Below are 17099 nucleotides of genomic sequence, written 5' to 3'. Positions count from 1 at the left end.
CACCATCGAGCTATAATCGGTGGGCAGGCCTCTACCGGGCAACCTCTGATCAGATGGTAAGGTATATATCGAGTCTATTGTGACCAAGCGTCTATGAGCGAGCCCAGAATGGCCGAGATACAAAGCCTAGTATGGTCGAGCGCCTATCAGCGAGCCTACTATCGCATAGCAGTTACACATACCGAGCCTTATAGGGCCGGATAGCTATTTTACTTACTATATTGAGAGAGATGAGTCACTATCAACAGGTAAGCATATTTTCAAATTGTATTTGACTCCCAGGTACTTTCAGTTATTATATTATCAGTTCAGTTTTAGTTTTCAGTTATTATGTTGCCTTACATACTCGGTACATTATTTCGTACTAACGTCCCTTTTGCTGGGGACGTTGCATTTCATGCCTGCAGGTCTTGATTGATAGTTGGACAGACCCTCCCAACAGGCAGAGTCCATTTTATATATATACAGGTTTAATGGGTAGGTCGAGGCCCTGTCGCGACCATGATACAGCTCAGCTATCTCTTGAGGGTTGTAGATGAGTCCTGTATATTTTGTATATCAGTAGATATTCATGGCTTCGCCGGCCTGCACAGTTATATATATCAGCTTTGGATATGTTTACCCCAGAGATGATAGAGGCGTTATTTTCAGACGATTCAGAACATAGCCTCATCGGCATAAGTTGAGGATCACCCCTCCAGAGTTCACAGTTACAGAGTGGTACGCTCGGACCGAGTATGACATCGGATGCCGGCCACGCCTCTTCAGGTTTGGGACGTGACACCGGTATTATGCAAATTCTAAGGCACAAAGATCGAAAAAGTAAATTTGAAAGGCACTAATTGGAGAAACCAACATTAAAAGGATAGTCATTATAGAATATCTCAGCATCACTCCCAACGTTATGTGATCATCAATATGGGCTTTTATTCATCGTAGAAACAGGAAAAACAAGAATTAACAAGCTATCTCTTTTTCTCTCATTTCTATTGTTTTATCCTTGATTCCGATAGATCATCTTAATTTACGTGTCTATAAACCACGTATACAAATTACCTTTTTATGGGTAAACAACTAACATATGCATTTGGACTTCCTTCTTTATCTTCTAACTGTTCGCATATTTGTCTAACAAAAACATTCACCAATGTACCACTAAAGAGAGGAAAGAGAAAAAGTAAAGAACCAGCAAAATTTATTTTCTATGATTTTAACTGTAGCTCGCCCCTTCAGCTAGTCAGTCTTGTTGTTTCATGGTCAACTTTCCTGGAGATGGCGGATAAAGAATCATTATCCACAAAATGAAATAAAATTCTTAGAACAAGCAAGTGCTGGGGGGCCTAAGCAGTTGCGGCCATAGGAACTGATTTTTGTGCTGATCGATAACATGCCCTCTTTGCTGCTCGAACAATGTCTTCAACCTGCATCATCAAATTCAAATACTCAGAAGGAAATGGAAAAAGTATCATCAGCTTGGACATGCAATTCAACCAATAATCAATGGGAAGAAATATTCCCCATGAGCTTCTGGGATATCCGTTGTCTATCTCCAATAACACATTTTATTCCTTCTTTAACTTTCAAGCACCTTAATATGTGCATGTATGATTATGACCCTCTTTCTGGAATTGATAAAATAGACTTTTGCGAACTTCCATATACTCCTGATTCAATAATGTGTTCTGAATTCTTCTTTGTTTTCTTTCTTTGACTGGTACACTACCCCAATTCCGTATGACAATAGCAGCCTCATTTACCCTGAGCTTGGTCGAAAATAATTGTCCTCTGATATATGGAAGAACGCCACATTCGAGGCCAACTGATTCAGAGGTGTATCAGTACACAGCTGATTTGCTTATCAGAACACATAAGACACTAAACCTTCTACATCATTGATTGATGTAATCATATACAAAGACCAGAAAGAATGCCCAATCATGTTGGGTCATATCTTTTTCTTCCCCCAGTTAATGGCCATATTTTCCATTTTTATCACAATAGTCATAATAGAACCAAATTGAAGACAACACACAGAAACTGGCCAAGCCCTAACAAAACACACCTATTTCCAATGTAAGAAAAAGAAGATGATCTTCAACTACAAACCTGTGGAACAGCCATCCTTTCGAGATTTGCTGCATATGGCATAGGAACATCAGCCCCTGAAATCCTCTCAACTGGTGCATCAAGATACTCAAAGCTTTCTTCAACCACAGATGCACTAATGCAAGACAAAAATGCAATCAAGTAAGTTTCTTCGACAAAGCAGCATAAAATGGAACAAAAGCTCTTTTAGCTACTCCCTCCGTTTCAATTTATATGACGTAGTTTGACTTGGCACGGAGTTTTAAAAAAAGAAAACTTTTGAAACTTATGATCTAAAAGCTTAAAGGGTAAAAGCTTTGCGGGGCCATAACATTTGTATAGCTATAAAATCTTCTCACTAGGGGTAAAATGGATGAAGCGGAAAGTTTAAAGTTAAATTGTTTCCAATATAGAAATGTGTCATTCTTTTTTAAACGGGCTAATAAGGAAAGTATGTCATATAAATTGAAAGTTAAAACGGAGGAAGTTCTTTTTTTTCGTTTTTGTTGTGGGGAGGGGAGAGGGAAGTATCTGAAATAGATATAGAAAAGAGGATAGGGAGCTAAGATTGTTATAAAGAAGGCAACCAGATCTCTGCGCCAACACCATGTTGTGGAAACCCTTCTTCCACAGTTACAAGTCTGTTGGTTTTCCTGACAGATGCATTAATTGTGGATCTATCAAGCGGTCGGATTGAGCGTAGATTTACAACCTGTACATGAAAATAAAAAAAAAAAAAAAGGAATTAAAGGAAACTAGTATAAAGAAACAGACACCTTGTAAGCATAGACTAAAGATTTAAACCAAAACCAAAATCCGAACACGTTACCTCAGCACTAATTCCTTCCTTCGCAAGAATTTCAGCAGCCTATAAAATTTAGATTTAATACATAAGAAAATTGGTGATTATAACATTAAAAACAGTGTCATCCATTTATTTTAATGCAATATCTACCACCAAATCAAGCAATTTTTTTTATGAAATTTTCCCCGCTGAAAAAGCAGATCATAGGCAAAGGGCAGAGGCGGATTCAGAATTTGAAGTTTATGGGTTCTAACGACCCTGAGCTTGCCATCGAACCCATGGCCCATTTATGCTGTTGGGTACGCAGTTTATTATATGTACATATTTAGTGATTTCTCGACACATATATAAGATCCAGCCAAAGCTACTGGGTTTTGCGAACCTGTACCATAAATTGTGCATCTGCCACTGAACATAAGTTGTAGGAGAGGATTAGCCAAATGTTAAAGGCATGCATGTCGAGAATCTAAAGTTTCAGAGCTCAGAAATACAGATAAACACTTCATCACACAACCTAACAAAGAGCAAACTAGCTGCTGAAAACCCATGGGCTTTCTGATAATTCAGAATTGCTATGGTCACAGTTAGATATCGCCACATAAAAAAGAGAGACACAGTCCAAAGCTGTCACATAATTCAAGTCTTTGATAACAGTCCCCATAATTATCAAGCAGCATTAAAAATAACTGGAACTAGGATTGCTTCACATATGTATATATGCTCATGCGGTCCATTAGTTGTTACCAACTTGTTAAACATCTATTCAGATGCATATACACTGGCTATCTTTATTCACATATAATTCAATAGGAATCAATTATCAGCGTAACACTAAAGTATTTTCAAAAAGGCTGATGCTGGAGTTCCTTCGGAAATGCTCCAAATAGTGCTAGGTAGAAAGGCCAGACAAACCTTAAGAGCAGAGCCGACCATCTTTGAGAAAGCAGTAATTGTCACATCTTTTCCTTCAAGTTCTATCTGCCAATGGTTATAATATAAGGAACAATACCACATATCGATGATACAAAGAAACATATGATACACATGGTAGAACTTGCCTTGGCTTTTCCAATGGGAAGACAGAAACTAGAATCAAGAGATTCAGCTGAAACAGGGAAAGACTCACCATATCTGCATCATGCAAGTCACACAACGATGATACATTATGATATGTAAACACCAGAGTTCGAATAAGTAAATCAATAAAGTAACTCACAGCAACTCATTTTCCAGAAAAACAATAGGATCTGGATCCCTGATAGCAGCTTTGAGCAGGCCACGAGCATCTTCAGAAGAGTATGGAGCAAGCACCTTTAATCCTGGACATGCACCAAACCATGCTGCATAGCACTGCATAAGTAATAAATGAAAGGAATATTGAGTATAGGGCATAATCAGTGTTATCAAACAGTAAAAAGCGCAAAGAAGCTCTAAGATCCGATGAGTGTTTAAAAAATTGAAAAAGAATTACGATAAAGTGAAATATCAATTGTCTAGTGTCGCCTCTTTAGGATTACACTCATTGGCAAGGAAAACTATGCCTTGGAACCTTGATGACGACAGAGAAGCGCCCGCTAAGCAAGGTGAAGCACTCAACATGTTTTGCGCCTCACTTCAGATGATAAAGTTAAGTATGACATACACATGAGAACACACATCCCCCCTCCCCAAAACCCCCCACCCCAGCAAAGTGTGAATTATTTTTCAAGAAAAACCCAATAAGCAAAAGAAGGCATGCCAATGGATGTACATGGAAAGAAATCCAAGGTCTAGGAGATGCATCGACCACGTCTGATTTTTGTTATTCTTGCTTTTTTCCTTCATATGTGCAGAATCTCCTTTCTCATATTTTTCTTTTTCTTTGCCAATAGGGTACAGAAAAAGAGCTCCTGTTAATTATCAAAGATCAAAGCCCTACCCTTATGATCAATATCATGTTTTCCTCATTAGGAACAGAAAAGATGTTTCCGCCGAGGAAATCATGCATAAAAGTTCAAGAAGGTACCATTGATAAAAATGGAAATTGGATCTCCATCTTGCAAGCGAGATGCAAGATAAAAGGCATCATACGTAGGGGAAAAGCGACCTAATATTTTCTCTTTTAATAGTTTGAAGAGAAAGGTGTCCAGTTGTTGCAATCCCTGGGGCAGGACAATGATGCACCAAGGTAAAGATTCTTATGGTACAGGGAAACTCAAGAAACTCTGCTTTCAGAAATCAGAAATTGAGACAGACCTTAGATCTTCTCTCAGAATTGTTTATACAACCAGAAGTGAAACATAAAAACTTTCTTAGCTGGACTTTGTTGACCTCCAGTTACTTTGAATAATTTTTAGAAACTCCTATTTCACTAGCGACATTGTTCCATCAATTTATAAGAATGATAATTAGACTACAAATTAGCTTATTCCTCATATGGTGATAAAGAAAATTATCTATAGCAAGTCACATTTAAAAGATCTTGCACACAGCAAGCCATACTTTAAGAACTGCTTTGGAGTAACTTTGGGTTTTAAGCCATGACCTTATCTCCATTCCACACCTAATGCAGCAGAGCGGGTGGTACTTCCAAGTTAGTTATTCAGAAGTACACAGCCAGGGTGCTGTTCAAATGTCCTAATGTCAATCATCAGATTGATGCACAACACTCCATCCACACATTAACAGCTCATTTATAACCATTCAACTACTTCAAAAAAGCAGTTTCCTGATGTCAATCATTAGAATTTTATATATAAGGAAATAGCATTTCTCTCCAAAGGTAAAGAGCAAAAGCGCAGGAAAGGGCTATAAGCTGGTGCCTGTTCAAAAGGCTCAGAAGATCAGATTCATAACTAAGACTTCTGATGATGTATATATGGAAGGCGTATTTGAAGACCAACACTAGGGGTCAGGATGGCTACGCCACAAAACAGCGAATACCGTCTTCCCGAGCAGTGGCTTGAGTACTATCGCAGTCTGATCATGCTCTAGCATTTATTTTTGCATAAAGTTATTTGAAGGCTTCTCAAACATTATAGAACACAAGTTACATTATAAAGATAACTTTAAGGGTCAAATGCATAGATTAAGGAATACACACATAAAAATCCATTGATAATGACTAGGTGCAGCAAACGGGAAAGTTGGGTTGAATATGGGCGGGTCAAAAACGGGTTAGCCAGAAATGGAAATTTCCGACCTCCCACCCCCTCCCCTCCCCTCCCCCAATATTTAATACGGATAAAAAATTAGGTTAACCGACGGATAATATGGATATCCATGGCTTCTTGAATGTTCATTTTTTACTTTTTGTCCAAATGCATACACAATACACCATTTATGCAAAGGAGGAGATATATTTACTCCATTTTATTAGGTGTTTCATTTAAAGGAAGAAGGCAATCTCTGCAAAGATTGAATCACTCTTTGCCTTGTATTATATAGATGCTTTAATAACGATCTTTAAATCAAAATTAATATTATTATTCATGATCAACATTTAGTTAGTACACTTGAAAATTAGTTTTGTTTTGTAATAATATCGAGCCGTGGAAACAGCCTCTTGCAGAGATACAGGGTAAGGCTGCGTACAAAAGACCTTTAGGGTTTAGCCCTTCCCCAGACCCCGCGCATAGCGGGAGCTTAATGCACTGAGCTGCCCTTGTTTTGTAATAATATCTACATGTTTCTTCAATGGTAATGATGTATTTCATAATTTATTTACATAATCGACATCAATTTTACATTCAAAGTAAAAAAGAGTACAACTTCTTGTGTTCATTAAATTTTATGATAAACACTTAAAATATGGGTAATCCTATATGGAGTTCGCGTGTGTCCAAAGATTAGTAATATAGATAACAACTTAGCTCATTCAGTAATGTTTTCCTTTGAAATTCATATGCAGAGCCACTTTAATACATAATATTAGAATATACCATCCCAAAAATGTACGGGACATTTTCTTATTTTAAACTTTTTTATCTGAATAAATCAAAAAATTATGAAAAAGAATTTTAAAAAAAAAAAAAAGATTAGCTCAAGGAAAAAAATAGAAAAAAAGATCTGTCATAAAAGAATTACACCCAGTTAAGATCTAAACTTTAGCTTATGACAAAAATGAGAAGAAAAAAGAAAGAACAAAAGAGAAGAAAAAGACAAAAAACAAAAAAGAAACAAAAGCTTGACTTTTGCATTTTAATTTGCAATCTCAATAGTAGAGGTGCCCAAGATGGCAAATCTACAAAGGATCAATTCTAAAAAGTCAACCAAGTCTATGCCAACTGGGTTATCGATGGGTGAAATCTATTTTCGACACGCGGGTTATCCATTTTTTTGAGCGGATAATATGAGTTGACCCATATTTGACCCTCTTTTAGTGGATAAGGGATCCAACCCATTTTTTAGAGGATAATATGGGCAGATTCTTATAAATTATATTCATTTTGCCACATCTAATAATGACCAACATACACTGATACTCGGTGGCATTACAAGGCATACACCAATGAAGCCACAAGACAAATAAAAGCAAATAGCTATAATTTGGCCGTTACTCGTTAGTCCTAACACTTGTAGTTCTCTCACTTAATATTAGTATCTTTAAGCATGTGAGAAATCACGGGAGAAAAATATATATTACTGATGTTTAACTATAATACAAGGACCTCTATTTATAATAATACACAATACATACACTAATCATATTCTATGTGGGACTATACTTATTTACACAACTACTAAACATCTAACACTCCCCCTCAAGCCGATGCACACAAATCATACGTACCGAGCTTGTTATATATATGTAACTAATATGAAGACCAGTGTGGGACTTGGTGAAATATCTGCAAGCCCACAAACTTTGTAGCAATATCTCTTGTGAGTATCTTTTCTCCGACGAAGTGACAATCAATCTCAATGTGTTTAGTTCTGTCATGGAATACTGGATTTGATGCAATATGAAGGGTAGCTTGATTATCGCACACAAGTTCCATCTGGCTGATTCCACTGAATTTTAACTTTTTGAGCAATTGTATGGTCCAAATTAGCTCACATATTGCCATAGCCATTGCTCGATATTATGCTTCTGCACTAGACCGAGCAACTACATTCTGTTTTTTGCTCTTCCAAGACACCAAATTACCTCATACTAAAGCACAATACCCAGATGTAAAATGTCTATCAAAAGGTGATCCTGCCCAATCAGCATCTGAGTATCCAATGATTTGCTCATGGCATCGATCCTTAAACAATAACCATTTGCATGGAGCTGATTTTATATGTCGAAGAATGCGGACAACAGTATCCTAATGACTATCACAGGGAGAATCCACAAACTGACTCACAACAGCCACATGACTGGAAATATCAAGTCTAGTTATTGTGAGGTAATTTAATTTACCAACCAGCTGCTTATATCTTGCAGGATTGCTAACCGGCTCCCCTTGTCATGGCAGAAGTTTAGAATTCGAATCCATAGGAGTGTCAACAGGTCTACAACCTGTCATTCATGTCCCCTCAAGAATGTCTAAGGCATACTTCCATTGTGAGATCACAATACCTGAGCTAGACTGAACGACCTCAATACCCAGAAAATACTTTAATCTGCCAAGATCCTTAGTTTTAAAGTGTTGAAAGAGATATTTTTTCAACTTAGTAATATCATCTTAATCATGCCGATAATAACAATATCGTCAACATAAACCACCAGATAAATACAAAGATTTGAAGCAGAATGTTGATAAAACACAGAGTGATCAACTTCACTACGAGTCATGTCAAACTCTTGAATAACTGTCCTGAACTTACCAAACTAGGCTCGAGGAGACTATTTTAGACCATAAAGTCACTGGCGCAAACGACATACAAGGCAACTAGACTCCCCCTAAGCAACAAAACCAGATGGTTGCTCCATATAAACTTCATCCTCAAGGTCACCGTGAAGAAAAACACTCTCAATGTCCAACTAATAGAGACGCCAATGGCGAACAACAACCATGGATAAAAAAGGTGGATTGATGCTATTTTAGCCACGGGACAGAAACTATTAGTATAATCGAGCCCAAATATCTGCATATACCCTTTGGCAAAGACGGTCAATCAACCTGGTTATCCGGACCAACTTTGACGGCATAAACCCAACGACAACCAACAGTAGATTTACTTGAAGGAAGAGGAACAAGCTCCTAAGTATCACTCGTATGTAAAGCAGACATCTCGTCAATCATAGCCTGTCGCCATTCTGGATGAGACAATGCTTCACCTGTAGACTTAGTGATGGAAATAGAGGACAAAAAATATACAAAAACATAATGGGGTGATGACAGACGATGATAACTTAAACCGACATAATGTGGATTTGGATTAAGTGTGGACCATATACCTCTTCGAAGTGCAATCAGTAAACTAGGACGAGACAAGTTAGGAGCAGGGCCAGGTGCAGGATGTGAACTAGCTAGGCCTGATGCTGGACACAGACAACGGCGATAAGTCCAGAGTGGTGTTCCTGTGGCTAGGATCTAGGAGAAGTAGCACTAGATTCCTCAACAGTCGGTATGGGTAATACTTCTATGGCTAAGGATGTAGAAGAGATGTATGGGCAAGACCTCAAATATATCAAGGTGGTCAGAGAAGTAAAGTAAGGTGAAACTCGTAAAATGTAATATCAGCTGACATAAGGTACCTACGAAGATCAGGTGAGTAGCAATAATATCCCTTTTGAACTCGAGAATACCCAAGGAAGACACCCTTGAGAGCACGAGGAGCTAACTTATCCTTTTCAAGAGTTGTTATGAACGAAGCATGTGCTCCCAAACACACGAGTGGGAAGCGAGTATAAGGGTGACTGAAAATATACTGAATGCGAAATCTGACTTTGAATATAAGATGAAGGCATCCGATTAATCAAATAACAAGTCGTGAAAACTGCATCACTCTAAAAATGCAGCGGAACATGGGACTCAATGAGAAGTGTGTGAGCAATCTCAATGAAGTGTCTGTTCTTTCTCTATGCTACCCTATCTACTGAGGGGTAGACGGATAAGACGGCTGACGAATAATTCTCTAATAAGTCATAAACTGCTAAATTGAGAGCATAAGCATCCTAAGACATTATGATTGCGAAAGATGCGAATAGAAATGCCAAACTGATTTTATATTTCAGCACAAAAACTTTAGAATATAGAAAGCAACTCAGAACGAACTTTCATTAGGAAAATCCAAGTACATCTTGAGTAATCCTCAATGAAACTAACAAAATAACGAAATTCTAAGGTTGAACTAACTCTACTACGACCCCATATATCATAATGAACTAAAGAAAAAATAGACTCTGCACGACTCTTAACATTGTGCGAAAAGGCAGCTTGAGCATGTTTCCCAAGTTGACACGACTCATAATCTAATATAGACAAACTAGACAAACTGGGCACCATCTTCTGAAGATTGGATAAACTCGGATGTCCTAAACGTCTGTGAATTAGCTCTGGAGGATTTGTAACTGGACATGTTGTGAAGGGATTGAGTGAGTTAACGTAGTAAAGGCCTTGTGACTAACACTCTGTGCCAATCGTTTGTTTCGTACTGTTGTCCTGCATAACAAAAGACTCATCAATAAAATATATACCACAATGCAGGGCACGAGTCAATCGACTAACAGATACAAGATTAAAAGAACGGTCAGGGACATAAAGGACAGAATCTAATGTGACAGAGGATAAGGGATTAGCTTGTCGTCTTGTCCAACTCCTTTTGCTTTTGTTGGGATTCCATTGGCTAGAGTCGCATTGGGAAGAGAGTATGAATAAACAATATTTGGCAAGAGTTAACTTTTACCAAAAATATGATCAAAGGTGCCTGAGTCCATGACCCACGGTTCAAGAGTAGTAGACTGGGAAACACAAGCAAAGGAATTACCATCAACAAAGTATCAGTATGAGCAACAAAGATTACTTGTGGAGGTGTCGGTTTACTAGCTCAATACTGTAGGAACTCATTATATTCCCATTCAGATAAAGAAAACCCCTGGTTACCTACAATCTTGGTTTGAGCAACATGAGCATTTTTTGGTAGTCGACCATGCAAAGAGTAACAGACCTCACGAGTGTGTCCAAGCTTATTATAATAAGAATGATTGGGTCGAGACCTTCCAAAACAACCTCCTCCTCGTCTATTCTCCATAGTCTAAGATGTCCAATTTTTCACTGTCTGGGATGCGATAATAGAGGACCGATTGTCTATGATAAGATCACTATGTGACTGGCACTGCAGCAAGGCGAAGTAATCTAGAGAATAATGCATCAACTGTAGGGATAGTCGGACGAGCCAAAATCTGGTCGCGTATTGAATCAAGGTCATTAGGTAGTCCAGCGAGCTTAAGAATTAGAAACATCTTCTGTCATCGCTCTTGTTGCCTTTCAATACTAGCAAAAACTGCATCAACTTCTCAAATTCCTCCATGATGGCCTGTACTTGTCTCAAGCAGACATATCAAATTCATGTTTCTTCAAATTGTCATCCACAATATCACATCATAAAACGTGATATGTCATTAGTGTATAAAGTGTGAGCCTTTTCCCAAACTAAATGACATGTCTGGAATGGACGAAACAAAAACATCAACTTGGAATCAATGTACCGCCACAGGATACTACATAATTGAGCATCGATTTTTTCCAATGTGTTTTGGCCTTTTCATCTCTCTGACTAGCCTTTTCAATTAAATGATCTTGAACATCCTGACCTTTACACCACAACTCGACAGACGAAGCCCAAGCTAAATAATTTGAACTCCCAAATAGGGGTTCAGAAGTAATCATAAAGGTTGAATTTCCAACTCCACTATTTTTGGAACCAAACGCATCTAAATTGAAAGACATTATTGGATTGAAGTGAATTCTAATTGACCAAATCCGTAATCAACTTCAAGAAGTCAAGAAAATAGCTTCAAAAGATCCCAACAAAACTAGGAAATTCCAGAAAGCACTGCTCAAACTGGACAGAATATTGTTCATGCCAGAAAAGTTACGGTAGCTCGCCGAAAAATTCCAAATTTGTCGGAATTTGTAGGAAATAGTATAGGTGGACTCGGAATCACTGTGTGAGCAAGCTGTCCTGAAGAAGTTTTGTCGGAATCTGGTCGGAAGAGGGATCACGCGCCCAGCGAGTGTACAGATCTCGCCGGAAAATTTCCTATCTATCCGGCGCGTGGGGAGGATTTTTCAGGTGGGGTTTGATGGGGTTAGGTCATAGGACTACGGCGGACCTTGTGGTGGTGTTGATTTGTGTACAACACTGATAAATAGTGACTTTGATGCAAACAGCCATGCAAGTTGCACGGTGAACTGTTTCTTCCCGGAATAGAACTTTGATACCATGTCAGAAATCACAGGAAAAAAATATATTATTGATGTTTAACTATAATACAAGGACCCTTATTTATAACAATACACAATTCATACACTAATCCTATTCCATGTGGGACTATACTTATTTACACAACTATCAACTATCTAACAAAGCATATCTACTCTTCTACCTTAAGTTTTGCATATTTTACTTGATCCAGTATATGTTTTCAGCTTCTAAAACTCAAATACCCAATATGAATTTCATAGCTCCTCGCTTTACCAAAGAATTACTTACACAAGAGACCTACCTCCACAAACAACCTTAGGCTGGTATAATGATAGTAGCTGCTACCCATCCAGTCAATGTTCGCTTACCCAGACTTATATATGTATATACGCTTAGAGCTCCCTCCTCACCCATACGATTCCCGATAGTAGAAGAGAAGCCTCTAAAACAGTAGGGTGAAAAGTGAGGAAGGAAGAGCTTAGGGAACGTCACGAGAGGGGAAGATAGAAAGGTAAACTATGACACCGGGAACTACGCTTTTTATCCCTGTCTCTACAGTCCCCACACTCTCATCTCTTACCAACCTCTCTTTAACTAACCCTCTCTACTTTAATACTAATTGCTGTGATAGTACAAAAAGAGAAATCTGGGACATTCTTGGAAAAACAAATATAGCTCTCTGAAGGAGAAAATTCCATTATCATATCAGCGAGATGTTATTTTTGCAACTAACTTTCTAGCATCCTCATTCATAAGCTAGCGCCTGCAACCTGATCAGTCCCTAAAACCAAGCAGGCAATTAACCGATGGTGCTTCAAATGATGGTTCAAGTGTGTTCTATGTAATTGATTAACTGAAGGCAATGTTAAAACACAATCTTAATGAATCTTAGATGAAAAGTTCCCTTTATTTCTGCCTATTGCCGCATACAAAGAAAAAAAATTCAATCTGGAAACAGATGAGCTTATATAGCATACTTTTACCACCAAGATGAGATAAATACAGAAGATCAAATGTAATAACTTATAACAGTGTAACAACATGATGCTTAAGCTTACTTCACTTAACTTCAGTGAACTCTTACAACAGCACCAACAAAACAGAGTGCACGCCCCATGTCAGTTCAAAGACATACCTGAGAATGCTGGGCACCAACTCCAGCTGCAGCACCATTAGGACCTCTGAAAACAATTGGCACTGATATCTGACCAGCAGACATGTAATTGGATTTTGCGGCAGAATTAATAATATGGTCGATTGCCTGCAAATAAGCACCAGCAAGGTTATATGCCTGGACTCAAGGACAAGTGCTATAAATAACCCCAAAGTTATGATAATATTACAAATCCTATATAAAAAATGATTTTCCACATGCAGTGACTTAACCAGAATCCATGCCAACATTTGCAGACAGAAATGACATTGTCATATGCTATTCTAGAAGCTCTACAGACACATGTCAGTACAAAGAGAGGGAATACATTGCAGCATGTCAATTTGGTTAGATAAGAAAATACAAAAAATTCTCAATGCTCGCAAAACAACAGTAATAAGAAAACATTTATACTTATTTGTAAATAAAATAGAGCTACTGAAAAAACCATAAGGCCATTTAAGTATTTAATAGATTAGCCCATTAACCAATACAGCCACTCAAGAATTAGCTGTAGTGTCACGCATTATAAAGCTGGAGATGACGAAATGTTGGACTATAACGAGTTGGTATCAACCTCAAATATAAAAGTGCCCTTTTTAACTTTCTAGCTTAAGTGCTTAAAATTTGTATCCTCCTTACAGTGCAGCTGCTTGTTGATAGCATTTCAGTGGCTGAAAGCAATAGCTGGCATCCATTCCCTGAGAAAACACGAGTACACGGAAGAGAAAGCAATAGCAGCTTGCTTTCAATAGAGTAGGTGGTCTGTCGAATTCAGAACTGAAATACCAAGACAGAATCTTTTGTCCTCAAAGACTATAACTAAAGTTTCCTCCCCCTTTGGCATTTTGTTGCTTTAATTTTTTAAAATCATTTTTTTATTAGAGCATTTTGTTGCTTGTATTAGCAACACATTTCATTCAATCAGCAAAAATACAAAACAAAGAAAAGAACAACTTACACCACATCTTACTAGAAAATAACTCCGCACTAATCTTGATTCATGAACCAATCGTATTTGCAAGTTTTGTTTATCCTAAACCTTACTTAAAAACACCCACAGATGTACCCACTAACCACCACCACCACCCACCCCTGATACAGTTGTGTGCTACATTTGTTTCATTCAACGACAATGTGAATGACTTTTACATCTTTGACAAATAATTCAGTAGATCACTAAGAAAAGAAAAACAGTGTTGTAAAGAGAAAAAAAAGTCCAACCTGCATGGAGAAGTTAAATGTCATGAATTCTATTATAGGCTTCAGTCCATGGTAAGCGGCACCAACTCCAATTCCAGCAAATCCAGCCTAGGAAAGAACATAAGACGTTTTAGCCGCTTCATCATATATGTTCAACGAAGAGCCAAAGAACATCTATTTGATTATTAGGGTACAAGGAGCAACCTCAGTGATCGGTGTATCAAGAACTCTTTCCGGACCATATTTATCCAAAAGCCCCTTTGAAATCTGGGAGATTTATAATGCAAAAAAAAGATCAGGCATAAATATAGATTATCAAATGTGATGAATACAGGAGATTAGTGCAACAATTGAGATTGTGCAAGATATCTAACCTTGTAGGCTCCCTGGTACTCACCAACCTAAGTCAACAGAATAAAGAATATATATTTTATTGATCAAGATTTAAAAAATAACATTGAATGGTTATACAATGCATTTTAAGAACCTTTTAAAAAGCTACAACTATACCTCTTCCCCCATTATAAAGACCTTAGGATCTGCAGACATTTCTTCATCAAGAGCAGAATTTAGAGCGTCGCGCACTGTCATCTGCAAAGATGTTTAAAGCACTCACTATCAAATAAAACTAAACATTAAATTATTGCATGACAAAATTAAAGGAAAAGAAATCACCTCTTTAGCAGTGGAAGAGTAAGTTCTAGATGTAAATACCCTGCTTTCCCGTAAGAACTGGTTTATATTCTGAACCAGAAACGCAATTTAAAAAATTTCAGAAAAATGAAATCTGAATCTATTACAAAAAAATTAACTCCAATACTCACGAAAGCAGAAATGCCTCTGCTGGCCAATTTTCGACTTATAATTCCAGACATATCCACTTCCTCTTAACTGAGAGAAAACATAATAAAAATCACAAACATATCCTCAAGCAATAGGTTAAATCAGTGAAAACAAAAGAAAGGTTTATCAAACCTATATTCTTCCTTTATTTATCTTGTTTGTACCAGGGTTCAGCAAGAGTAATAAGAAAGCGAGCACTGACAATTATTCAAAGTCTACAAAAATTTAGTAAAAAAAAGACTAAAATTACCAATAATTAAGTCAATGTAACATAGATCTAACAAAACACTCATACGATCATCACACGAACAAGCAGACAAAATTATATATATCTACATAAGAAGAAGAAAATACCGATAAATTTCAATTAATCGCTGGAATTTTACGTTGGATTTTCTTAAGGGGTGGGAGGTTGGAGGGAAATGAACCTGTTAGTTAGTTGTTGGCTATGGCAGAGAGAAGAAGCAGAGAGTGATTGAAAGTGATACTTTTGATTGCGCGAGAGAGAGAGAGGAGAAGACAATAAAAAAAATGGCCAAAAGCTGCTTTCCTTATTTGTTTAATTTTAGTTAGTAAAATAGTCTCCAATTGGCGGCCTTAAGGAGGGGGCGGACCATAAGATCCATGGAGCGTTACAATTTTGACTCGCTCTTGGCGCCTGTGAAGAGTTACGGCTTCTTTTTTTTTTTTTAAAACCCCTCCCAAGTTAGGAGATCTGTATTTTTTCCACGCTTCCCCTCCATGGTGACTCGAACCCATGATCTAACGGTCATAGGTGGAGGTGCTTTTACCAACTGAGCAAGCCTCACTTGTAAGTTATAGCTTGTTTTGATGATTATTATCCATTACTATAACATATTGTATTGTTATCCCAAAATAATATTTGTTTTAATTGTTTTGTTAAATTTATTGTTTCGAAACAACAAAAAATCTCATTTTTTTAACAACCGATTTAATGTGGTGAAATTGTTTCCTATTTTTTTCCCAATTATGTCCGAACTTATTACCTTAAAATTATATTTTCCCTTTTTTTGTTTAACTCCAAATCTCCAACATTTAACCTACTTTGTCTTCGTCCAGTTTTTCCTTCTGTCGCTTACCATTCCCAACTCCGTCAAAGGTAGTAAGAATAGGTTTTGTCTTCTTTTTGTTTTGTTTTTCTCCTACTTTGATTTTAACTCCAATTCTAATTACTTTAATCTCCAATTAGCTGCATACTATTAGTTGTTTTCAAGTGTGCAAAGTATTACTTATTTATCTTTGTTCCTTCGTTCTGCCAACTGAACGGTCTTCGTTTGTTTCTGTATCATCGTTCTTTATTATTTTTTTCTAATGATAGTTAATTTTTTATTTTAGTAGAAAGAAATTTTCTTAAATTATTTTTATGCATAATTCTTGATAAATTTAATACTTAAAATAATTGAGGATATTTTAGTAAACTTATCAGTTACATAAAAGTATGATACAGTCAAACCAAACAACAAAATGTTATTTAACAACACCAAACAATACAATCTATCCAAATGTTGTAGTTATAAAACGATACAATACAGTACGATACGACACAATACAATACATTATGAAATGATAGATAACAATGATCCAAGCAGTGTGTTAGCGTCACGAACCGACCTTTTTTGAACATCAGCGGCACACAAATAGCCCGTGTGG

At 37.2% G+C, this 17099-nt stretch overlaps 1 protein-coding gene across 3 annotated transcripts; it reads right to left on the bottom strand.

The window, feature by feature from the left end:
* Window positions 1-842: 842 nt before the first annotated feature.
* LOC104227541 (pyruvate dehydrogenase E1 component subunit beta-1, mitochondrial-like) lies at window positions 843-15999 on the bottom strand. Of its 3 annotated transcripts, XM_009779798.2 has the most exons (16): window positions 15783-15910; window positions 15561-15643; window positions 15410-15476; window positions 15261-15329; window positions 15096-15176; window positions 14960-14986; window positions 14790-14852; window positions 14607-14693; window positions 13365-13490; window positions 4107-4240; window positions 3949-4021; window positions 3803-3868; window positions 2915-2953; window positions 2673-2797; window positions 2107-2221; window positions 843-1421 (listed from the first exon to the last, which is right to left on the bottom strand). In XM_009779798.2, exons 3-16 carry the CDS (start codon window positions 15458-15460, stop codon window positions 1341-1343), a joined length of 1137 nt encoding a protein of 378 aa, XP_009778100.1. In that variant the 5' UTR covers window positions 15461-15476; window positions 15561-15643; window positions 15783-15910; the 3' UTR covers window positions 843-1340. The 3 variants fall into 3 exon arrangements, with proteins under 3 accessions (XP_009778100.1, XP_009778104.1, XP_009778105.1); XM_009779802.2 differs by lacking the exon at window positions 15561-15643 and having other exon boundaries at window positions 15783-15999; XM_009779803.2 differs by lacking the exon at window positions 15561-15643 and having other exon boundaries at window positions 15857-15986.
* Window positions 16000-17099: the final 1100 nt, after the last annotated feature.

This window comes from Nicotiana sylvestris, chromosome 10, assembly GCF_000393655.2.
Source record: "Nicotiana sylvestris chromosome 10, ASM39365v2, whole genome shotgun sequence".
NCBI classification, from domain to species: domain Eukaryota; kingdom Viridiplantae; phylum Streptophyta; class Magnoliopsida; order Solanales; family Solanaceae; genus Nicotiana; species Nicotiana sylvestris.
This window is presented reverse-complemented; position numbering and strand designations above follow the sequence as displayed.

What these genes read in the sequence shown, in the direction of transcription:
- LOC104227541 (XM_009779802.2), bottom strand. Translation starts at nt 15,460, where the DNA reads ATGTCTGGAATTATAAGTCGAAAATTGGCCAGCAGAGGCATTTCTGCT. An exon ending in TCTTTATAATGGGGGAAGAG is followed by an intron (nt 14,987 to 15,095) that starts GTATAGTTGTAG and finishes CTGTTGACTTAG; the next exon opens with GTTGGTGAGTACCAGGGAGC. An exon ending in TTTCTGGAAAATGAGTTGCT is followed by an intron (nt 4,022 to 4,106) that starts GTGAGTTACTTT and finishes TGCATGATGCAG; the next exon opens with ATATGGTGAGTCTTTCCCTG.